The 25,707-nt window shown below is 37.9% G+C and overlaps 1 protein-coding gene across 7 annotated transcripts in view; it reads left to right on the top strand.

Annotated features, from left to right (window-relative positions):
* Positions 1 to 25,707, top strand: part of LOC130929777 (glypican-5-like) — a 203,930-nt gene that overhangs the window by 89,852 nt on the left and 88,371 nt on the right. For all 7 annotated transcript variants that reach the window (XM_057857272.1, XM_057857274.1, XM_057857276.1 and 4 more), the window contains one exon: positions 23,044 to 23,747. In XM_057857272.1, the coding sequence (XP_057713255.1) occupies positions 23,044 to 23,747 (704 nt within the window). The remainder of the gene's footprint in view (positions 1 to 23,043; positions 23,748 to 25,707) is intronic.

The raw sequence follows: 25,707 nt of genomic DNA, 5'->3' as shown, positions 1-25,707 counted from the left end.
GCAAATTTCACCTTAACAACCGACTGTTTATCACAACACTTTTATCAATCGTTTTTCTCCTCGATGGGATTCTTGCTGCAATGACTCACTTGGTAGTATGATAAACCCTGGCAGCTGTTTTGATTTTGCATGGAATCTAATGTCATAAATCTCAGTCTTGGAGGCATGTTTTGTCTTATCCTCCAGTCTGTCACTCAAAATTGTATGTCAAACTGAACTGAAATCATGCATGTAGCAGTTGCACATTGCATAGTTTCAGGGAATAAGAGTGTAACACCTTGATGGAATTTTCATGATAACTGACAAAAGATTGTTGAGTGCGATGAGTTGATGACAAGGACGTAGGTTTGGTCTCAACATTGGTAAGGGCGATATAACAGCATAACCTTCACGTACACTTTTTGCTTGGGATGGGACATTAATAAGACCAAGCAGATCGGGTGAATATTTCTCACGAATATGAACCTACCGTAATTTCCCGAATATAAGGCGCACCCGTGTATAACGCACACCCCAACTTTACCTGTAAAATCTAGCGAAAATTCTTGTACCCGTGTATAAAGCGCACCCTAATTTTAGCACCAATAAATATGAGTCTCATGTCTCGAACTTTTATAAAGTACGCGGTTGCAGCATTTTTTAATCCTTTTGTCAAATATTTAAAAAAAAAAAATAGAATATTAATTTTCTGTGGTAAAATTGCTCACAGTATACGATAATAATTTTCACAAAGTAAGGAGTTGTAGCGAGTTTTAACAGAATTCACCAGCGGAACTAATGTTGGCAAGTTGTGTAGTTCCCGGGGGGAAGCGTTAGGTTAAGGGAACAGCCGGAAGTAAACAAATGTCCCGCGATTTGCGTGCAAGACGTACGTTGTTACTATGTGAGTTTCAATGTAAATAAAACAGTGGTTCGACACTCTTCCTCAGACTCCTGTCCTAGTTCGCCACACGGTCAACATTTATACGAAACGGATTGCCGTATACGTTCTCTTCATGACAACATCGCCGTGTGCCGGCATGTTGCAACGCAAAGGTTAGAAAAATGTACGGTAAATAATAAACGAATAGTACAAAAAAATTTTTTTTATTTTATTAGATGTGAAAAATAGCATGAAAACAATTATTTACCACATGAAACTTGATTATTATATCACTGTCGTTCGGATTAGGTAATATTGTGCTGGTCCATGCTTACAATGGAACATGAATCATGATGAATTTTTTCTGTCTCCGTCCCTGTACCCGTGAATAACGCGCACCCATGATTTTACGAGTGAATTTTTAGAAAAAAAGTGCACGTTAGATTCGGAAAATTACGGTAATTAATTGATATGCTAAATCAGGGGTGCTCATTACATGATCACGATCGACCAGTCGATGGCAACGCTAGTGTGGGTAGGTCGCGGCATCCCAATTTTTTTTATTTTTTTAATATACATATTTAATTATGATTGTGTTGTGTGAGTAACATATGAGGCTATGCAGCACCCGTCTCTCACTAAGCAGCTTCTTGCTCAAAATTTTATGGTTCTATCGTGTCTAGCAAAGTTCACTACATTTCTAACAGTTTAATTAATGTTAACAGTAGATAACGCAAAAAGGACACTTCTAAGCAGCTTCCGACTCGAGTTTTGCAGGTTAGCAAGTTCACACAGTTTAATTTCATGCTAACTCTGATGCAGGTCGGACTTTCTGTAGCAAAGTTAGTGGTGTGTTTCCCACCTCCACAACACTGGCGTCTTTTTAATTACTTACAGTGGTTGCTGCTGCCCCCAAAAAAGCTTCTAATATCCCTCGTCCTCGGAGGAGGCGGCATATTGTCGACATGTATTTCTGTCGGGGCTGTGTGAGTGTGAGCGTGCGTGTGTGTGTGTCGGGGGTGGGTGAAGTAATCAGCCAATCAAACGTGCAATTGAGGGGAGAAAAATGGACAAGAGCATTCAGAAAGTGAAAAGGGGTAAATATAAGTTTGAACATAATGAAAAAAACTCACTTAATAATGGTCGGGTCAGTTTTATCATTACAACATATGGGAAGACAATCTAAATAACCTGTATAACTGAACTCATTATACTGTATAATGCATCAAGGTTGCTTAAAGGTTGGTGGGGACAATTTGAGCATCCCTATGCAAACCTATGCCCTTGGTTGATAACTCCAAAGACATTCAGCTCTCTAAGGATTTTTAGCTTGATGCTGCAAAACTGTATAATGCCTTTTTTCCATTTAAAACATTAAACGTAATTGAAGTCCAGGTAATTTATCGATTAATAATAAATAAATTCGTGTGTGGTTTGGTTCACTTCAGCTAAGTTTAAATGAAACACAAAGCACCATTACAAATACAACGGAAATGCATACGGAAACGACAAATACAGTATCTAATCATCATGATTAGCACCAGGCATGGACTGATATTTGTGCTACTAGAAACTGAATCGGAAATGCTAAACATGAAATTGAAATACTCAATTTAAATAGTCGAAAATATCTTAAAGTTGTTTGATTCTGATACCAGCATCGGGAGTAACACCGATACGGCCGCATTCACTGTACTCCGTACTTGTGAGGCGGTTAATTGAGTTTCATATACCGGTATATGATATTGAAATGAGTTTTCTGGTAAAATAATTTTTAAAAACATTGTAAAGTAACAAACAAACAACAAAAATGAATCAAATGAACAAAAAAATATTTTTATGATGGGTCAAAATTATTTTTCGAACAGATCACGTGACTAGCACTTTTGACGGTCATTTGCTTTGCTTAGCCAAAACCACCTGAAGACCGACGAGGCAAGATGGATATACGTAATTTTTTCAAACTTAAGCTTTCAAAAGCGACAACAACTACAGAGCACGAACCAACGATTGAACATGTGGACCATGAAAAGCCAGAGAGCACCGCCAAAATGAAGAGCGGAGTTTCAATTTGCCCCACTGAAGTCGCTAATTGTACAATAGAGCTGTTCTATCAAATTTTGCCCCCTTATAATATTTTGCTCCCAAAGCTGTTGTGGCGGTGCATAAGCACTGTTTTACTTTCAGTTGGACTCTCAATGTTATCCAAAGGTGCTAAATAAACATATGTGTTTCGTTCATTCGCTGCCATACCTCACATTTCAAACGGATTGAACGTCTGTGGCCGTCAGTGACAGCCAATGCCAGGCAAAGAGGTAATTTTGGGCCAGCTGATTTTCAGTTACTTCCTGATGATTTTGGGGTATTTTATTGGTCACTTTGTGTTTATTTTGAGTTACAGAACAGGAAGTGACCTGGGAATAATCCAAATGAATAGGCAGTGACTCAATCTCAACAGGAAATGCCCTGTAAATGCCCTGAAAATTGGACAGAATAACTGTAAAGGTTCTGGTTTGGATTGGGCGTCAAGCACCATCAATGCAGCCTTAGAGTTAACTGAGATTTCGGTAGCAACTTGTTGGTTCCTTTTTTTTTTTTTTTAATTTTTATTTTATTTTATTTTTTTAAACAGTGACACCTTTTTAAAACGATATCTCGATTCTTGGCAGGAGCATATCGATAACTTTTTGGGATGCAAAGTATCACGATACATCACCATTTCGATATTTTGTCACACCCCTACTTTATGTACATGATAAAAACGTGCAATAAACCAGATCATGAGAGCATACGAAGTCATTTTTTAAGCATACAAGTATCGGATTGATACTTGGTATCGGCTTATACTCACAGCACAAGTATCAGAATAGATATCGGGGTGAAAAATTGGCATTGGAACATCTCTAAAATATATAACTAGCTGAATAAAATAATTTAAGTTGAAATGTTTGAGTTGAAAAATTGCTTTGAAAATGAATATCTTCTCTACTGCTTATCCTCACGACAGTTGTGGGGGTGCTGGAGCCTAGATCCTAGTTAACTATGGGTACATGTTGAACTCGTTGCCAGCTAATCGCAGGGCATGAAAATGAATATGAATAATTTGAAATTGGTAATGCACGTATATGAAAAATTTGATTCCTATAAGGTTTCACTTTCAGGATGCACGATAAAATTACAGTTTGAAAAACACAAATTCAAGTTGCAAAATTCAGATTTTTTTTGGTGACATACATAATGGTACCGTAATTTTCGCACTATAAGGCGCACCTGATTATAAGCCGCCACCCACCAAATGTGACACGAAAATGGCATTTGTTCGTAGATAAGCCACACTGGACTATAAGCCGCAGCTGTCCTCACTGTGTTATGGAATATTTACACCAAAAGATATTAGCCGGTAACACTTCATTAGACAGTGGCATCATATGATGGTCAGAAGACCAAATGAACCACCATAAAGCTTTTAACTAATTGGCTTCAAAGCTTCATTGCTTCAAGAAGCTTCATTTGGCCATCACTGCTTCCTTGGGGGAGACAGTCAACCTTTAATGCCACATGCTGTCAACACTGTTGTTGTCCATCATGCCTCCTAGCATGCATTGCAGCGCAACAGATGTAAATAACAATTAAAATTCATGTTCTTTGCTAATTATTTATTCAGTTACTGCTCCTGTTTGTTTAAATACTTTCTAGTTGCGGTATTTGGTAACACTTTATTTGACAGTGGCGCCATAAGACTGTCATTAGACATTTAGACATAATTATGACATGACACTGTCATGAGCATTAACGAATGCTTATAACAATTATCATTCAATTTTATTCAGCAAATGATCTCACTTTTGAATGGATGTAAAAGATCCGAGCTGTACCTAAATTGAGTTGGTAACATAATTTGCTGAATGACACTTTATGACATCTGTCATAAGCATTAAGTAATGCCCATGATAGTGTCATGTCATAATTATGATGGTCTTATGACAGTCTTATGACACTGCTGTCAAATAAAGCAAATACCATACCAAGCAATTAATGAAACAACTGGAACAGTAAATGAATAAATAATTAGCAAAGAACATGATTTTTGATTGTTACTTACATCTGTAGTGCTGCAATGCATGCTAGGAGGCATGGGTTGCCTATTAACACAAATAAATCAATAAATAAGCCGCACTGGAATATAAGCCCCAGGATTCAAAATGAATGAAAAAAAGTAGCGACTTATAGTCTGGAAGTTACGGTACTTGGGTAAAAGCAATCGATCGCAGGTAGCAAGGATATCTTCTCACCAACTCGGCATATTCGTTTTTGATCATGTGACACATTCTCTTCATGAGCATATAATGTCAAATATTAGTAAATAAAGTATGCTTTATGCACAGCAATGTCAAAACGCATTATTTAGATTCAGTTTTATATTTCAACTAATTCAGTTAAGTATTTCAAATTCTAAAGTTTAGCATTTCCGATGCAGTTTAGATATTGAGGATTCCATTTCTGATGGCACAAAAACAGCCATAACAAGGGTCGAAACTGCCCTCTCTGTGGCTTATGATCATGTTGTTTTTTATATATTCCATAAAATATGAACTGCTGATTTAAAATAACATTATTATTTGGAAGAACTGCATTTTGTCGAGGAATGCACGGTCCACTCAAGTTGTTACTTTCAAATGCATGCGTTTACTGGAAAATTCCGGTCCAGTCATTACCAGTGTTGTTAATAACGGCGTTACAATATAACGGCGTTACTAACGGCGTTATTTTTTTCAGTAGTGAGTAATCTAATTAATTACTTTTCTCATCTTGGCAACGCCGTTACCGCTACTGAGGCGGGAAAGGCGTGCGTTACTATGCGTTACTAAGTTGGTTGAATAAAAAAAGTCAGAGAGACGGACTCACGGTGACGAGAGAGCACAGCAGGAGTGGGGAAGACGCCGTTGCAAACGCGATGCTAGGTGGCTCCAATAATACCTGACTGTAGCCTACAAACTACGCCCACATGATACGGTAGATATCACATATTATAGAACTAGATGCAAATGATAGACACGGCTGCATTGGCAACATGTTTTAAGGACTACATGCGTTAGTAAACAGTGGCCATCTTAAAGCAGTAGACCTCTCAGGAAGGCTCTGTTGTAGAGATCCTTCCTAGCGAACCTACTTTTTTATTTTATTTTATTTTTTATCTAAAATGGTCCTAAATCGGCAAAATCTTGACTTAAATCTATCTTTAAATTATGAAACAGTTTTAAAACTTACACATGTTGAAAGTAGACAGAAGGGAACTAATGCAACAGCGGGAGCAATTTTAACAACTTTAACGGTTGATTCACAACTTTAAATGACTTCCACACATAGCAAAGGTTACTATCTAGTTATCGCAATACCCTTGTGTCTAGTTAAGTGGAGGGTAAAGAATTGGGCTAACCCTTTAAACTTCACATTGTGTGACCTTTTTTTTTTTTTTTTGAGAAAAAAAAATAAAACATGAAAATTATCACTAGTTACTTTGGCAAGGCAAGGCAAATTTATTTATATAGCACAATTCAACACAAGGCAATTCAAAGTGCTTTACATCACATGAAGATCATAAAAATCACATTTAAATCAACACAACGTAGAAACGAAGACAAAAGATCGCATTTAATCACAGAATAAAAATAAATAAATAAAATAAAAATAAAACAAAAACTACTACAAATAATAATAATTGAAATCAGCAATGGAGATAAAAACAAGAGGAATAGAAAGCAGGTAGATTGAAATATATAGACAGTTATAGATATGGGCGTTTTTAGCCCTGATTTAAAAGAGCTAACAGTTTGAGCATACTTCAGACGTTCAGGTAACTTGTTCCAGAGGTGAGGAGCATAATAACTAAATGCTGCCTCACCCTGCTTGGTTCTTGTTCTTGGAACATGCAGAAGACCGGTTCCAGACGACCTTAGGGGTCTAGATGTCTCATAGGACTCTAACAAGTCAAGCATGTATTTTGGTCCAAGGCCATTAAGTGTTTTTTAGACGAGCAGTAGTATTTTATAGTCTATCCTTTGACTTACTGGAAGCCAGTGTAGCGATTTCAAAACTGGTGTAATGTGGTCCAGCTTCCTTGTATTTGTGAGGACTCTGGCTGCAGCATTCTGTACCAGCTGCAACTTCCTGACTGATTTTTTTATCAAGACCTGTAAATATACCGTTGCAATAGTCCAATCTGCTGAAAATGAATGCATGCATAAGTTTTTCCATGTCTTGTTGAGTCAGAAGCCCCTTAATTCTGGTTATATTTTTTAGGTGGTAATAAGCGGATTTAGTGACGGACTTTAAATGGCTATCAAATTTTAGGTCTGAGTCAATAATTACGCCAAGGTTTCTGACTTGATTTGTAGCTGTAAGTGACATTGTGCTAAGTTGGCTGCTTATCTTTGACCTTTCCTTTTTTGGCCCAAAAATGATCACCTCTGTCTTCTGCACATTTAACTGGAGAAAATTCTGGCACATCCATTCATTGATTTGATGAATGCATTTGCTCAGGGTGACTAAGGGACTATAATCATGTGGGGACACAGAAATGTACAGTTGTGTGTCATCTGCATAGGCGTGATAGGAGATGTCATACTGTTCCATTATCTGAGCTAACGGAAGCATATAGATGTTAAATAAGAGTGGTCCAAGAATTGACCCTTGAGGGACTCCACACGTGAATTTGGTTCGTTCTGACTGATGGTTTCCGATTGACACAAAGAAATCCCTATCATGTAGATAGGATGTGAACCACTGAAGAATAGTGTCAGTAAGCCCTACCCACTGTTACTTTGCCAAGTAACTAATAACTCTTAAATTCAGGTAACTGAGTTACTAACACAATTACTTTTTGGGAGAAGTCATTTTTAACTGTAATTAATTACTTTTTTAAAGTAAAATTAACAACGCCAAAGCCAAGAGGACCAGAGAACTGAAATTCTGAATGCTGCATCAACGTGACCCAAGATTATGGCGGTCCGAGGTGTTCAAGAAGCCACTGTAATTTCTGTTTTCAACAGTTCAGCCATTGCTAGCCAGCATTCGGTTTTGTGCATTTTCCTGTGTGTTGTCATTCCTTTGCTCTCATTGTCGATACATCGTGATGATTGTTGTGTGTCTGACACGTGCTGGTCCTTAACACTATATCAAAAATGTCACTGTGATTTATACAGCAATAAAAGTACAGAGAAATGAGGAGTTACTGTAGACCCCTGGCCCTTCTAATGCTTCAGACCAGGGGTGCTGTCTGTCAGTCTGTCAACAGTCTGCCCCCATGCTGGCCTTCAGAATATAACCCCTTGGTAGTATTAGGAATTTGAACATGCCTCCCCCCGGCTCTCTCCTCAGCCCCACTGTCTCCTCTACCCACGTCCTTCTCTCGTCTGCTCGTTCCCCGGCCTTCGATCATGTTTCCGCTCTCTGGCCAGAGCGGATAGTAATGATCCTCCCTCAAATCTGCACCTCCGCCCCTCCTCCCCCATCACATTACAGCAGTGCACCCTGTATGTGCCCTGGCATCTATGGAATTGTTTATCTTTGAAGGTTTTGATATCACCATGCTGCCTATTAAATTACTATAACGCTGATAGAAAGATAGGAGAATCTCACAACCTTCTCCTTGTGTCATCTTTCACCATGTTTCACTCCCCATTTTGATAGATCATCACAGCTGACAAAAATATGAGGCAGGGTTAACTACATTTGTGATTGTATTTCCCAGTTTTCTGAGAAGAAAGTGTTGGACTGCACCCCTCACAGGTCACAAACCACGGACAAATATCTGCATCTGACGTCAGATGAATGAGTCATGCTCCCGCTTTAGACTGTAGACGTCTTGTTTGGCTGCATAAGATGATGATTCAACTGATTGATTCTTTGTCTTATTAATAGTTTATTACCATTAAACAGTTTGCTGTAAGGTTAGAGGCCGACTGAGATTGTATGACATTGCAGCTCTCAGTTGAAACCCAAGCCGCACGGCGCTGAGTGAGAGATGCTTCTCTGCACAGTATCTTTCCTAATTAAAACAGGCCTATGTAATCCACACACGTGTCACTATGCCGCATCTGTCTGTGTTGACCTGTCTGAAACCCAAGTCGGAGACAGAATTAAGATGCGTTTTCCTGAGAAGTTGCAAGGCGATGACCAATCGCAGATCATTGCCAAGACGGTAATGGCGCACAGGTCCTCGGCATTATATCAGTGTCTCTTACCTCATTATCACTTCAACACACATGTGTAATCCAAGACACACACACATAAGCATGACTGGTTTAGATTTAATTTAAAAATACTGGGGCACGTGCTGAAAACCTGTGCTCACAATAAGGTGTGCTGCAAGGTATTTGGGGCATTGAGAAAAAAACTTCGACGTTTCGACTTTACGCCCATGCCTCGTCCGCCATTAAGTCCCTAGCACCATAGTTTCGACTTAACTAGTGCATATATGGAGGTAGATTTGTGTCTTTATTATTCAATAAAAAAAGTTGCTTCAATCAAAAAATATATTTTTTAATCGAAGAAAAAGTCCCTTCAATCAAAAAACGTGTTTGAATGCAAAAATTAATTTGACACTCAAAAAAATGTATTTGAAAACTATTTTTCTTTGATTGAATTTTTTTTTTTTTTTTTAATTAATTTAAGTCAAGTTTTGGGCCACTCACCAGCCACTCCGGTTGGACCCCGATTGCCAACCGCCATGTCAGGGCAGCGGGTGAAGTTCCCCGTGTTGAATCAAATTAAGCAGCAGGTTACCGAACCGTCGCGGGAACTCCAGTGAGATGCCGATGTCACACCCCCGTACTTGTGCCCTATTTTCGGCTTGGACTCGAGCAGAGTCCGATGGCTGGATGGAGCCCTGATGGCCATTATTCCTGCTTCATGCTTTTATGCCATTGGCGTAGTCACCTGTCACTCAAACATGTCGGAAGTAGCGTTGAAGTTGGATCTTTGTGTCAAAATGATTCAATTGAAAAAAAGTGCCTTCAAAACTTTTTCCACTTAAAAAAAAAGTGCGTTCAAAACTTTTTCCACTTTGAAAAAAAAAAAAAAAAGAGTTTAAAAATTTTTGCTTTTCAAAAAAAGGGACACTTCAATAAAAATATATATATATATATTTCTAATAAAAAAAATATTTAAAAAAATTTTTTTTTGCAAATGATTTTTTTCTTTGATTAATTTTTTTTAAAAAAATTTATTGGGCATTGGGAACCTTTATTGGGATTGAATTATTTGGACACAACTGTCCTTCCCATAATATGGCTCAAACACAAAAAAGATTGCTTCAATCAAAGAAAACAGTTTCAATGAAAAATGAAGTGTTTAAATGCAAATTTCTTAGTCTCAAATATTTTTTCACATTCAAGCCTTCTTTTCTATGATTGAATTTTTTTTTTTTTTTTTTTTTGATTGAAGTGATTTTTCTTTTGAAAATCTATTTTTTTGTTTGAAGCAACTTATCTTTTGATTGAATAATAAAGACACAAATGTCCTAGCCAAAATGTGGTCCAAACGCAAAATTACTTTACTTCAATCAAAAAAGTTGTTTCAATAAAAAAGAAAAACGACTTAAATAAAAAAAAAAAATCTTCAAAGAAAAACAGTTTTCAAATACATTTTTTGGAGTTTCAAATGTATTTTTGCATTCAAACACTTTTTTTTTTTGTTTTGTTTTTTGATTGAAGTGACTTTTTGTTCGATTAAAAATATATATTTTGATTGAAGCAACTGTTTTTGATTGAAGCAACTTTTTTTTTTTTGATTGAATAATAAAGATACAAATCTACCTCCATATACATAGTGTGTGTCTGTGTTTTGTCGCCAGGAGTAATTTTGCCTATTTCACATTACGGCAAGAGACACCAAATTATTCCACATCGGGCCACATTGGGTGCAGGATTTCTTTTCAACAAAACAGGACGACACCTTCGCACTGATCTGCTTTCCCCAAGTGTTAAATTACTGATCTGGAAATTGATGTATTAGCTGTTGAAAAATTATGTCAAAATTGCACTAAATTAAAAAAAAATTAAGTCACTATTTTGGGCAAAAACTTGATTTGTTGAATGATTTATTAAATATTGCTATTGATCCTGAAAATATAGGTGATTATCTGCATTTGGTGATTTTTGTGCATCTAGCGTAAAATTTGAGAATTTTATAACCATTTTAAGTGTTGTTATACTTATGTAAAAAAAATAATTAATCGGGATTTTATTAGGGAATGACTGAGTTTTTTTTTTTTTTTTTTATGCCGCTGCTCATGGAGACTCATATATGCCTAATGGAGGTGCCCTTTTTTGGTTTTAGGTCGCTATCGGCTTTGGTTTTGAAAATATTAGAATTTTAGTTGGCCCCTTACGGAGCGGCCCCTTCTCATCTTTCCTGTAAACTGATAGTGAAGTCTATGCACAGAAAATGACAGCACAATTTTAGGTCAAATGTGACGTAATTTATAGCGAAGTCCAAGGTAGGACAAAATTAATAATATTTTCCTTTTATCCCCCAAGCAAAGTCATGTGTATATACGACTATTTAAGTAACGACAAGACACTATGAGACTAGCATTGAGGGATTAACTCTGTGCATACCTTGCTTTGGTTGCCATTTACTCAAACTGTTTTTAGCATTGTGTCTCCAATTTCTTCTCCATTTCCTGTTCAGAACATGTTTGTTTTACTTTGTGTGACTGGTGTTGTGTATTTTTGTATGTTTTGAGAAGAAGGAGCACTAACATACTAATAGCCTTCAGATAGCAAGGTGCTAACCACAAGCTGTCAAGTGGCAAGTTGCCATATGCTTGTCATGTGTGATCAAAAGGTAGAGTATTCCCGTATATGTGTGTGTTGTGTTTGAATGTTTACATTAGTGGTCAATGCAATAAAAAAGCAATTTTACATCCGTTTTTTTTCACTGAGTGTAACTTTTGTTTTGCTTGGCCTTTAAGTAGTTTCTGATTGAAAGAAAATGTAATCCCCAACATAATGATGCAGTGTCTTAGAGAGTTTAGTTTTCATGTTCCAAGTTTCTGAATAAAAGCCTTGCTAACACACCATGACAGTTCTATCTATGGAAACACTTTAATTTAAAACAGACACTGAAATAAATAGCTGCCTTGCATGGTCTATGCTGCCCAATGACCAAAAATGAGTAATAGGGAATAGAATAAAAGGGCAAATGTTTTAATCTTTTTTTAATTACAGACATTTTAAAAATGCATTTTTCACTCAAAAACGCATATCTTTTCCACGGAATCTCAAGCTGAATTTCCTGTTTAGTGATCATTTTTCTCTTAACTCCCTGTAAAGGAACCTTTTTTATGTTATCCACCTCATGACTGAAAGCCAAGAAGGACACTTGCAGACTGCGTGACTGACAGGATTCATTTAAGTGAAATGAATTCAGATGCTGGAGACTGTGAAATAGCCCATTCTCTTAAGGGAATGCTATTCTTTACACAGTATAATCAGGCTGTACGAGCCCGATGTCAGTGCAGGCTGTCTGGTGCCGCATGTCTGTGCTAGGTTTTGGCAACCACACTGATGCCGTGGCTCCCTTGCACTGTAACAATACTTCTCAGTTCAACTCACACATGCTTACACTCATCTTTCACAATACTGAAATGCCTCAGAAGTCAGAGACCACTGTGTTGCAAAGCATGGTAACCGTATACTTCTGGCTTGAATCAGACATCTGCCATTTTTATTTTTTCATTTATTTTTTTACTTTGATATTATGGAGTCAGCCTCCCCATAATGACAGTTTAGCAGCGCCGTGCAGAATGTCAAGGGGAAGTAGCTTCTTAAAACTGAAACTTTGAGTTGTCACTTGCCCGGTGAAAGATTTCCAAAGCCATAAACTATCGTTTGGGTCAACGAAGGGAAAAAAGACATGCTTCCTGCAGTTATCCTGGAAAGTGTCTAGTTTTGAAGCTGGTATTACTTGGCTCTTCTTAACAAATTTGCAGTAACTGCTTCATGCAAAACTTCAAGGGCTTCTTAATGGGAGAATGTGACAGTAATGATGCTCACCCACAGCTGCGTGTGAGGTAAAAGCTGGATTCAGGACTCTGTGGTCGAGAGCTATGCCTTCAAAGCTGCCTTTTTAGGTTTCTTCTGTTTTGTTCTCACTCTGTTTCCCAGTACTGTAAAGTGTAGAGAAGCCCACAGCAATTGTTTTGATTTATTACTGTTGAGGCGCTGAGTCAGTATGAGCGTGGGAGAGCGTTCGATAAAGAACAGAGAAAAGCTGAAAATGATTTATTCAGAGATCCGGGGTTTCCGTTCTACCCGGATTGTATTCAGAAAGGTGAACTTTTGTCATGTCCATATATTGTACACGTAGGTAGAAACGGAAGCGGAAAAATGGGGAAGTGTGCCGACCCCAGGGGCCAAATGAAAGCAGATGCGTTTTCAAAATGTGTCCTCTAGTGCTTTTATTCTGACTTTTTATTATTTTGTTCACTTTTTGTGGAGTTTCCTATTTTTTCTGGCTGTAATTTTGTTCTCTGGCATAGAGCAGGGCGGTAAACCGAAAATTTACCGTTACCAAAATTCTTCAAGATGACCGACGTAATTTTGACCATGTCGGTAAATTCGGTAATTTAATAAAACAAGAAAATGTAGTCTTTTCATCCCGCTTTGACTCTGTGTTGTTGGGCTATGTTCTTTCCCCTTTATGAAAGCAGACAGTGTGCTTACGTATGGAGTCACGTGGTTTTCAGGAAGCCAAACAAACAGAAGCCCGGTAGCTAGCGGCTAACGCTACAAGTAAACGGGATGGAGTCGGGCTTAAGTTAGCTTCGCCAAACTTTCACCCAACATTACGTAAACTCTTGGCGGGTTCCAGACGGGCTTTCACCCGCTGTCCTCCCTGGTTCTCACGATATCAGGAGAGGATGTTTTCAGTGCTTTCTTCTGGTAGCAAGCCACAGGCTAATGCTACTGGCTAACAGCGGCTACAAATGAACGTGATGGAGTCGGATAGCGGCTCTAAACTTGTTGAAACGGCTGAAATTAATGAGTGGACTGGGCACGGACTTCATGTAGCAATCATTATGTCGCGTTATTTGGCATCTCTGTCTGATTTCTCTGAAAGCTTTCATGATGGTAAAGCACTCAGCATAAAGTATAATCCAACAGTGAAGCCTATATATAATATGACAGTTTAATGGCCACAGCTATTTTTCCTGTATGTGTTTGCTTTATTCAGCCATCATAAACCTTAAATGTTTCATTGGCATCAGAGCAATGCAGCTTTAATCTGGTTGTGTCTGTGTGGGGGGTACATGTATTAAAAAATGTTTCGAAAAAAAAAAAAAAAAGCTGAAACCTTGACGTAAACACTTGTGTTGAATAATTATGTCACAGCAGCCATTACCAATAAGTTGTCTGAAGTGTACTGTTAAAGCTGCAAGTCATTTGTGTTAGAATGACATGTTTGCACAGTTGTCATATTTTTATAATGTTGTACATTTTTCAAGTCATACAAGCTGTTATAAATGTTCACACTAGAATTCTTATTGTTTACAAGATTTTTTTTAATACTTAATGTTTAGACTGCATGTGCAATTGTTAAATTGAAAGCTGGTAAATAAATTTAATGGGAAGCGGTTAATTTGTATTCCATGCATTGATTCAAATTATCAAATTATATAACAGGCTGCTTGGGCGAATTTATCGTCATTTATCGTTATCGAGGTAAATCTGCTCAATTTATCGTGATACGTACTTAAGGCCATATTGCCCAGCCCTACTGTCTGGCATAAAAAAATGATTATTTTCCAAATCTAATGAATTATAAAGTTTTCAGAAAACGCCTTCATTCACTTGAAGAGAAGAAATTTGACATTATCGCACTGTATTCTACCAGGTATTAGGCATTTAAAAATATATAAAGTTTTTTTTTTTTTTTAATCCTAAATTAAGGTTCACAGCCTAACTACACATAACATTTATAATCTTAAATTTAAATTTAAAATCCATTTAACTCTACTAAAATCTGTTTATCCTACAGATTTTGCCATTGCTAACTGTAGTGTTCAAGAAGGCTAGGTTCATACCGCACGTCTCACAGAGGACACAAATAACAGACTTTAATAATCCCCGTTTAGTCTTATATTTAAAGTTTATTGGATTGATAGCATGCACGCACTGTGCGTGCATGACGCACACATATACGGACAGTTTGCCCCGACTCTCGGCCGTGTAACCAATCTTGAAATGTTGCTCATTTGGAGCACAGAGATGAAACCGAGCATTCTCAGGCTTATCCTTTCCCCTACCCCCATTTTATTTTTTTTAGGAATATTTTTAGGGACATTCGCATCTTCCCTAAAAGCAGTGTTCAAGCTAGATGCACTGCTCCATCGCTACCGTAATGCGCTGTCTCTGTCGCTCTTTGCTGACGTAATTGCTGCATGAATTCTGATTTGGGTGTCACACTTAGACAAGATGAGCGGAATCAGATGCAGAATTCAGTCTTTTAATAACATAAAATGGCCAGAGGTAAATACAAACTGAGGGCGCTCCAGCAGGAGGAAATAATGGCCTATGAAACAAAAATGATAAAAACGAGAAATAAGAGAGCCAGGCAAAATGCACTGGAGTTTACAATTACAACAAAGGGCTATGCATGAGGCACAAAATAACAAAGAGCTATGGCAGAATACTATGAACAACTCACAACTTAGAATATCTCTGGCTATGGACTGGCTTTGGTAGCAGCGAAGGGCGAAGACACTTTGGCACGAGACTAGGGAGTGACAAACAATTTAAGCACATGAGGAATAGGGCACAGGTGGGAACAATAGGTAATCATAATCAGAGACAGGTGAGACAGCAGGACGGGTGAGTGGTGGAAACAGGAGGGTGAGGCTTCAAAATAAACTAGGAAGAGACAATATACCAAGACGTGACAACCCTCACCCAGGCGTGACATTGGGGGACTTAATAGTTCAGACCGCAGCCACATTCTGGAAAAATGTGGCCCATATTGGATTTTAACCACATACGCAAGTGAACTAACTCGGATTTGAAATGGTCCACTTTCATGCCACTTTTACCATTCAAATCGTCAAGTTAATGCCTCACTCGAATGGGGAAAAACACGAAAAAATAGGATTCGTGCATTAGGACCTGCGGTATGAAGTGATTTTTAGAGTCGTCAAACCCCATTTGCTATTAATGTTTGTTCAATATGGTTTCAATCCTAAAACAAATTCCTCTTCTTACAGACTAAACGATTATTAAATATGAATGCTTTTGGACAGTCCCCTGTCTGACAGCAACATGGATTAAAGCCACCTTCATTGATGTGAGATTACACCAATCATTCAGTCATATTGATACAAAACCATTTGGTCAGCAGACACTTGACAGAACAACAGGATAACTTGATAAGCTACCATGATAACATTAGGCTAACATCACATACACACAACTACTGTACGCTCTATGTAACTGGAGTCTGTGGGTATATCTCGTGGTATGGCTGTCATGTGGCTGTGGAGCCTTGCGGCCTGGGTTGACATCAAGCAGACAGATCTCACAGCCGCGCTGCGGAGCAGAAAGACCCCAAACTGAACTGAAACCGCAGCTTTACAAACTATCTGTGATTATCTCTGTGATGTTTTGCCTTGCGTGATATGGTGGTATTTTTTATATATATAATCTGAATTCACAGACAAGCAACAACCCAATTATTGTCAATATGATAAAAATAATATGGTGTAATAATGCTGTATTAAATACATTATAATTAGGGTGACCATATTTTAATTTTCAAAAAAAGAGGACACTCTGCCCAGCCTCGAAATACTTGAATTTTACTCGAAGTTCACTCAAAGATACTTAAATAACTTTAGTATATTTAAAGTGTGCCTTCTCTGTCTGGATTAAAAAAAAAAAAAAAATCAGATATGGTTTATAACCAAAGACACAAATTCAAATTCTCAGCGGTTACTTAATAGGCTTTATTATTCCTAAAAAATAATCAAATAATAAAAATGCAAAAATAAATAAAAATAAATAATAATAATAATTAATTAAAAATTTTTTTTAATTATAATAATGATTAAAAAAAAAAAAATACAATGCAGACCCATGGAAATGTAGTCCAGTCAATACACACACACTATGTGCAAACTAAACATTTTCATAAATTACTATCACGACAATTGTTGAAAAATTGTTATTCTCACTCAATTGTTATTCTCATTCAGTGTTCTAGATTGCACGCAAACAATAACCGAAATAAACTGACAAACGATTCAACCAGCATATTTCCAAATGCAGCAGTTTAAAAATACATTTCCCACAATGCCTAGCGCGGCTTAGCTACCCTAATAGCGAGCACCAGTAGCCAAGACAAAATCAAACACTATTATTAAAGTTTACAATCTTCAGCAGCGCAACAATGCGACACCAAACGGGATTTTACAGATCACACCAGTACAAAGCTAGTGTAAATACCGATAGCATATGAGCTCCTGTTGTGACGAAGGTTTGTTTATGAATGACAATTGACAGTTGATGCTAGAGGCGTGCGAAATTTCCGATCCTTAGATTATTCGCGATTCGGCCGTGGAAGATTCGAGAACGATTCACAAACATCCAAATTCCAATTAATGAATTATACCAGGTAAAGCGGAAATAAAACACAGTCAGCGCGGTTTTCAGGACGCAATGAGGAACGGTCCGAGAGTAAATATCATGTTCAACTCATGCCGCGAGATTAAAACGAAAAAAAAAAAAGAAAAAAAAAAAACAATAATACCTGACTGCGGCCGTTAGCCGCTACAAACAGCGCCCAGTTGCTAGTTGCTACAAACATACGGCAACATAGGGCTATGGTAGATATCACATATTTGTAGAACTATATGTTGGATGTTAGATGACTTAATGACAGAGGATGGCCGCGTTAGAACATGTACGAAGAACTAGATGCGAAATGACAGACTTGCCCGCGCTAGTAAACAGGCGCCATCTTAAAGCAGTAGACTTCTCCAGAAGGCTCTGTTGTAGCGAACCTAGTTACTTTTTATCTAAAATACCTCTAAATCGGCAAAATCTTGACTTGAATATATCTTTAAATGATGAAACAGTTTTAAAACTTTCACATGTCGAAAGTAGACAGAAGGGAAATTATGGAATAACAGGAGCAATTTTAACGACTTTAACGGTTGATTCACAACATAAAATAAATTGAATGCAGTTTAAAGATGCTGATACAGAATGGTGAATTGAGTATTTTATTTACGTTTTTTTTAAGTGTTAACATGATACTAAAATAGTAGTTTGGTTTAGTCTGAGAGGATTTTTGAACAATTTGGAACTAATGGACAAAACATTAAAAGCGAGGGAGGGGGCATCAATAATCGATTTATAATTGAATTGGAGCCTCTAAATCGTAATCGTAATCGAATTGTAAGGTGCCCCAAAGATTCCCACCTCTAGTTGACACCATGATAAAGCCAATCTGTGACTGCGCACACATGCCCAAATTTGTATCCAAAGTAGAATAAAGGTATTTTCATCTTAATTACTCTTTTGGGTACATGCACATTCAATTATATAAGTAATGAGCGTAATAAAAGTCTTAACAACTGGGCAGGCTCTCTGGGAACACGTCACAGGCAGCCCAGTACCGTAGTATTCTGTGCAAAGCGTCAGTTGTTTTAAAGATACGCTATTTGGACCCGTGAAAAATAATGAAAACCGGACATTTTCATGAATTTATGAAAACCCGCCGGACACCCCGGACAGGATGTGAAAAGTGGACACGTCCGGGCAAAAGAGGACGTTTCGTCACCTCATGTTAATACTCAAGTGGAAATAAAGTGACACCTTTCCAAAACCAGGATAAAGTATTAAGCAGTGTTTGCAAGTTTTTACCATTTGTCCTGCACTGTAGACAAATGGGGGGGCATGGCCACCATTAACAAAGTTCAAACATAGACCTTCATTGTTCCACTTGCACGTTAGTTTTGTGGTTTAATTTCAATGAAGCTTGCTGGAATGCTGGAAATGAGGCACAGTTTGCATTGCTCAGAAAAAGCCATTCCATAGAATTACGGCAAATCAAATTCTGCGTGACATTTATGTTTTCTTTTTCCATGTAATATGTTAAACAGCCTAAGGCCATTTGTACTGTATTTACTAACTAATGCATGGACAGGGGGAAAGACAGGGGCAATGTTTTGGTCCATGCGACAGATGTGACCCATAACTTTAGCAAACAGTATACTGCTTTCATATGGGATCTAAACCGGTCAGCATTCACACTGTAGTGGGTAGTCTGAGGCAGCTGTCGCTAATGTTTGTCATTGTAATGACATGTGCGTCTGCCGTCTACTGAAACATAAAGAGGTCAAATAATATGGCATGATGTCTACCCAACTTGTAATTTATACAACGACTTCCACTTAGAATGTCCAACAAGGCAGTGTGCCAAAACCATCATTCAAACACGTAGCGCACCACATGACCTTATCATAGCAAAATACTTTCAATCACGGTTTGTGATTTATTATAGAAATTTACAATAATATCAACTGGATATAATTGGTTATAATGTCGAAGAACTCTAGAGTTGTTATTACTGAAAATGATGGTTGTAATTTGTAGCGTTACACACGTGCCCTTTACTGCCTAGCCGGGAGTCCCCATGTGTCAGACATATTAGTGCAGCTGTTGAGATTGACCATTGTTATCTCTCTGTCTGCAACTCTGAGAGACATACGCAAGCCAAGCACACAAAGTTGGCAATTATTATACAATATTAGGACTTGTTAATTTGCTTTCATCCACAGGAAGAAAACGATAAGAATAACGATTTGTGCAAACATTTGTAAACACACAGCAGGGGGTTCAAGGGGATACCATAGTTGCCACCGTTGCTTTATATCCCGACATGCTTCTAAGTTGACATCACATCCCACAAGCGTAGCATGTAGCTTCCACAACCTGCATACACAAACACTTTTAGACATAGTTAATCTATGTGAGCATGCATATTTGTATAGTCATCCCTTTAACTATCATGCTTCACTTTCTGTAACTTCACTGTATCATTTTTTTCTTTTTTGGGGGGCTATCTAAATGTATTTTTATTTTGTATGTATTGTAATGTATGTAATGTATTTTAAGTCGGCACTCATGTTGTAGTTGTTGCTGGTGGTGTGTCATTTTGCAGTAATCCTGTGTGTTTTGTGGACGGATCACAATGAAATTTGGCAAGTGGGTTAGGGTTTACGCATAGATCCTTGGAGCCCGATCTTTGATGTTTTTGTATTTGGGCTGATAATTTAACTACAGAATTATTTTTAGGAATCAGGCATTACAGGGCCAGGCCAGACTTCAGCCTGTACAGCACACTAGTGCTAATTTCACTACAATGTAGGGTTGTTTACTTATGGTTTCCACTAGGCATGCAACGAGTTAAGTCACGGTTCGATACGATTTTCGATACGAGGGACACTATTTTAGACTCGATTTAATAGATTTAATGCTCTGAAACAAAAAATACAAGTGGGGTTTTTTTTTGTTTTTTTTTAATGTTTTTTTATTTTGCTAACAATCAAAAATAACAATGCCATCATATAAACATGCATTATAGTGCATGATATTTATGTGCTTATTTCTTACTGATCTGAAGAAATTTTGTATAATAGTGCTGAGAACAATCTTTACTGTTTGTAAAGTGAGGCGGGGCACACTGTTGATTGATTACTCTCTTAGCAGGCATGTTTACTACATGAGAAAAACATCCTACTTGTGGTCCGAGTCCTTCTGTGTTACGTACTGAATGATCAATATTTGCAGCATTATCTATAGTCACTGGTATGGATTGATTTGGCCTGCTTAGCTTCCATTCAGTCATGGCGGGTGTTAATTCCCATGATCACTCTGGGCTCAGGCAGCCAATGGCATGGGACTTGGGGGGGATCTAACGTAGCTCATCTAGGTTCTAAGCGAGGTTATTCGTAGCAGCCAAGTCGGCAATAATATATTAGCAGGCATTTTTGTACGTATCTGTAAAGACGGTTTTTATTTAATATGTGGGAGTGGGGATAGCAAATCAGCTCACCTAAAATGCGACCAAATAAAGGATCTGAACAATTGTGAAGCCGGCAAGCCTTATGTTTCTGTCCTTCCTCACAAACAATGATCCTCATGCGCCACAGATACCACCTTTCATGCAGTTCGGGGGAAGAGCGGAGTAGGGGGCCATCTAGCGGCGAAGTTTGTTTTTTCAAGGCAAAGCTGCTCCAGACATTTTAGCAAGAGAGACAACAAAAATAAATTTGGAACATAATTTTGGGAGTTTTTCATTTGGATTGAATGATTTTGCGTATTGAATCAAAGAGGGCGTATTGAACGGTTCAATATAAAACCGAGTATAGTTGCATCCTTAGTTTCCACATCGACTGTTAATGCAGAGCAATAAAAAAAAAAAAAAAACACCTGCTAAGAACATTCCAAAGGTTAACAGGATAATGCAAAACAGGTGAATGTCATGTGTATGAAGGACCACCCTCTAAAGTCTCATGCAGTTTGTTTTCAAATTTGGACAAGGATAAGTTCACCCCTTTGTGAACAATTAGATGAGGAATAAAAAAAGAAGTCCAACAGTTGGTTTCCTAATGGTCAGTTGGGATGCATTTATTGAATGCTAAAATGCTAGGATAGGCTCCAGCCCCCCTGTGACCCCTTGTGACAACATGTGGTATCAACAAGGAATGAATGAAATGTATTCATTTTTAATGTTCATTTTACACAACATCCCAGCTTCACTGGATTTGGGATGTGTATTTTTTTTTTTTTTTCCTCGGGGATCAGAAGCAAGTGGGACAATCCACATTAAAGAGGCAACCAGCAGTAGATGTGCCCATCATCAGTTCATCAAATCCCCCTTAACTTCTATGGGATGTGTATTTTCAACTACAAAAATCATGTGAACATATCATTTTCCTTCTCATAAAGAACTTCAATATGTGCTTAAAGCAATACTAGGTAACTTTTCAACATTTATTAAATAGTTTCATAACATTTGTGATAATAAGTCGACTGACAACTGGTTGACTGACACCTCTGTTATGTCATTATAGGGTCTGTATCACTTTGACCGGTACTAGTTAACTTTAAGGAGGGTAGCAGGTACCCTGCAACACACAACTACAAATGTTCTGACTGCTTTACGGCATACGTCACTTTCCCCATTCATTATAAAAGCAGAAGTCGATGCGAACGCTTTCACGTGAAGGCTGGAAAGATGGCAGAGCAACAAGAGACAAAAAGTTTTGTCTGAGGAGAAGAAAAATATATACAAAATAAACACTGGCCCGGCTTTCACTCGCTGGCATGACACTCCCCGGCCCCTCAACCGAACTCGTCCGTACTGACAAGTCGCACAAAGGCACACGGTTGCTAACCGTCATATGCTATTGTTTAGCCCAAACTGTATTCATTACCTTATTATTATGTCCTTCAAACAGCCGCTGGAAACAGAAACTTTGTTTAATCCATCGGCAGGCAACCGGGAGACTGATTTTTTTATTCATTGATGGTTTTACTACACTGTTCGGGTGTGCGCTGGTCCTCATGGGAAACGCAGTCTTCCTTAAGGCAAAACACTACTGCTTTTGTCCACTGGTGTCGCTAAAATCGACCAAACTGAAAAGTTACAAAGTGTTTCTTTAAAGGTTGAAAATTGCCTTTTAAACATTTAACTGGCTTATGTACTGGTGTTATTGATTGCATTGCAGATCTCACCCACCCTTTACGAATTTGCCAAGTTAAATCAAAGTTATTGTTAGATTGTTTAGGATTTTGGTCAAGTATTGGTTGAAACAACTGGACTCTGTTGTTTTGAGTCTGTATTCTTGTTTCACTTTGTCTCCCTCTGTGAACTGTTTGGCTGTCTCAGTAAGTCATTACATATTGGTGTGATGACATAATAAAAAATGATATCCCCACCATATTAAAAGGAAAGTTGGCGCTGATTTTGCAATGCTAAATACTGATACAAGCCGAGCATAGCTCTTTGGGGGCCAGAAATTTGGATACATGTTTGTCCTTAGAGCTTACCGTGAAGAATATGTACTGTAGATCATTTTTCTAAATGTCCTGCATTTCTCTTTTGCTCTTTTATAGACATGTTCCAGTACCTACTATCCTTCTCTCAAGGACACTTGAGTTCTCTGTTGGAAGGGACCTACACTCCACTTTCTCATCAAGCTTTGCCCCATGTTAACCAACTATTTGCCTCACTATCACTCTACCTCCGTGGAGCCAACGTTTCAGTGGAGGCGACAGTCAACCAATTTTTTAATAACCTCTTCCCACTCGTCTACACACGACTTATCAATCCAGGCATTGTCGACAGCACGGCAGTGGACCGAGAAATGACGGACTGCCTCCGTATGATCCGACAGGATGTTAACCCTTTTGGGCCTCATCCAAGCGTCATGGCCCAGGAGCTTTCTGAAGCAATAAGTGTGGGGCGACAAATGGGCCTATTCTTCGAGGAAGGTCTGGAGGTGCTGAATGCCACCGAACACATCACCTTGACTAAAGACTGTGTTAAGGGCCTCGTAAAGATGGTATACTGCTCCCATTGTAGAGGCCTGACTCTCATCAAGCCCTGCGTAGGTTACTGTCTCAATGTTATGCGCGGCTGCTTGGCAAGCATATCGGAGCTGGACCAGCCTTGGAGGAGATACACCAACTTATTGGAGCAGTTAACCCACGCCATGGTAGGCCACCACAGCCTGGAACTCGCACTTCTAGGAATGCGTGGCCACGTGAACGAGGCCTTGCTCTATGCACAGCTCCACGGTCCACTCATCACAGCCACAGTAAGTACACACCACAGGCACGCCGATCTGCAACCTCTTTGTTTTACAGATATACATTGGCAAAGTTCATGTATTGATTGGAAAGGGATTGAAGGCTACTTGTGGGTTGTGAGCCATTTTTTTCCCCACTAATGCAACAAAGAGCACCACACACTGCATTAATGCTCGCACAGTATTCAAATTTTTCACAGAAGAAATATTGTTTATACTGAAAAGAAAAAGCAAAGACGGCTCCAAAAAGGCAGACAGAGTTGAGGTTAGAAGGGGAGATTTTCCAAACTTGCAAGTCGTCGAAAAGGCGAAAATTGTATAGTTTTTAGTCTGGAGTACAGGAATTACTCTTATCCTTAATGGGATAGAATGGAGTGGGATTTGTTTGGCAGATGCATGTCATAGACTATATCCAGTCATAAATTTAGTATTTTAGTTGTTACAGTCTAAAATGTTTCATGGAGGCTGCCAAAATGTTCTTCTGAGTAAAAATTGTGTTTTTGTCCAAGAATTTCCCTTAGATTCACAGACCTTGGCAAGCATTATTGTACACTGAGTCTATGTATACATAAGGCCTCATTATAGGTGTTATGTTCAGTTTTGCTGTTCACCAAATACTATGTGACATTTAAACCAAAGATTAAACTAACACACGATTAGATCCACAGATTAAAGACTAGTCTTTCACTGATCTGTCTACACTTATATACAGTGTGGGTCAAATCAATGTTTTGTTGGATTATGCTCTATTACTTCTTGTAATTATCCCAATATCCAAGTGCGTTTTGACTTGTGGTTGCAGATTTACCATGATTCCAGAGGAAAGTTCTTGCCCGTGATAATCCTTATACTGCACAGTACATGCTGATCCACTGGAACGTACCTCTGTAGTTGTGAATTCATTACACACTATAATCAGTTATAAAAACAATATTAGGCCTTAGACTTCACTATCACTTGAGGGGGGGCCTATTTTCAAAAACTTACAATTAAAGTTGTTCCCTAATATAATCACGAATAATTATTTTTTTATACAAGTAGTACATTACAATAAATTATACAATACTTAAAATGGCTGTATAATTCTCAAATTGTACGCTAGATGCACAAAACAATCACCAAATGCAGAGATAATCACCAATATTTTCAGGGTCAATAGCAATATTTAACATATCATATATATTTTTGCCCAAAATAGCAACTTACTTTTTTTAATTTAGTGCAAGTTTTCCACAGCTTATAAATCACTCAATTTTCACACCAGAAACTTAACACTTGAGGACAGCATGCAGAATCATCTTAATTTTACTCAACAAAAGCAAAATTTAAATTTTTTTTATATACAATCGCAACTTATTTAGGTTGAATTCCGCGATTGTGTAGCGGTACAAAATCCAACATGGCGGCCATCACGAAACAAAGAGCTTTTTAAGTTGAAAATTTTTGTAAATAAATGCTTATATTTACTTAAAATAGTCTAGATTCTTGGTTAAAGGCAAAAATCTGGCAGTTATCGTTCTTTTTACGTAAATACTGTATTTCAAGCCAAAGTTAAGGTACTGTGTAATCCAACATGGCGGCCATGACAAAACAAACTGGTTTTTAAGTTGAAAATTCTTGTAAATAAATGATTAAATTGCGGAATTTCTGTAGATATGAATATAAAACAGTTTAGATTCTTGGTTAAAACCAAAAAACGGGCAGTTATCGTTCATTTTACATAAATATTTGAAGCAAAAGTTACGGTATTGTGTAATCTAACATGGCGGCCGTAACAAAACAAACAGCTTTTTAAGTTGAAAATTCTTCTAAATGAATGCTTAAATCGCGGAATTTCTATAGATATGAACGTAAAACAGTCTAGATTCTTGGTGAAAGTAAAAGACAGGTAGTTATCATACATTTTATGTAAATATTTCAAGGCAAAGTTACAATTTTATCCATTGATTTTTTTTTAAATTTATTTATT

This window comes from Corythoichthys intestinalis, chromosome 14 (genome assembly GCF_030265065.1).
Source record: "Corythoichthys intestinalis isolate RoL2023-P3 chromosome 14, ASM3026506v1, whole genome shotgun sequence".
Taxonomy (NCBI): Eukaryota; Metazoa; Chordata; class Actinopteri; order Syngnathiformes; family Syngnathidae; genus Corythoichthys; species Corythoichthys intestinalis.
This window is presented reverse-complemented; position numbering and strand designations above follow the sequence as displayed.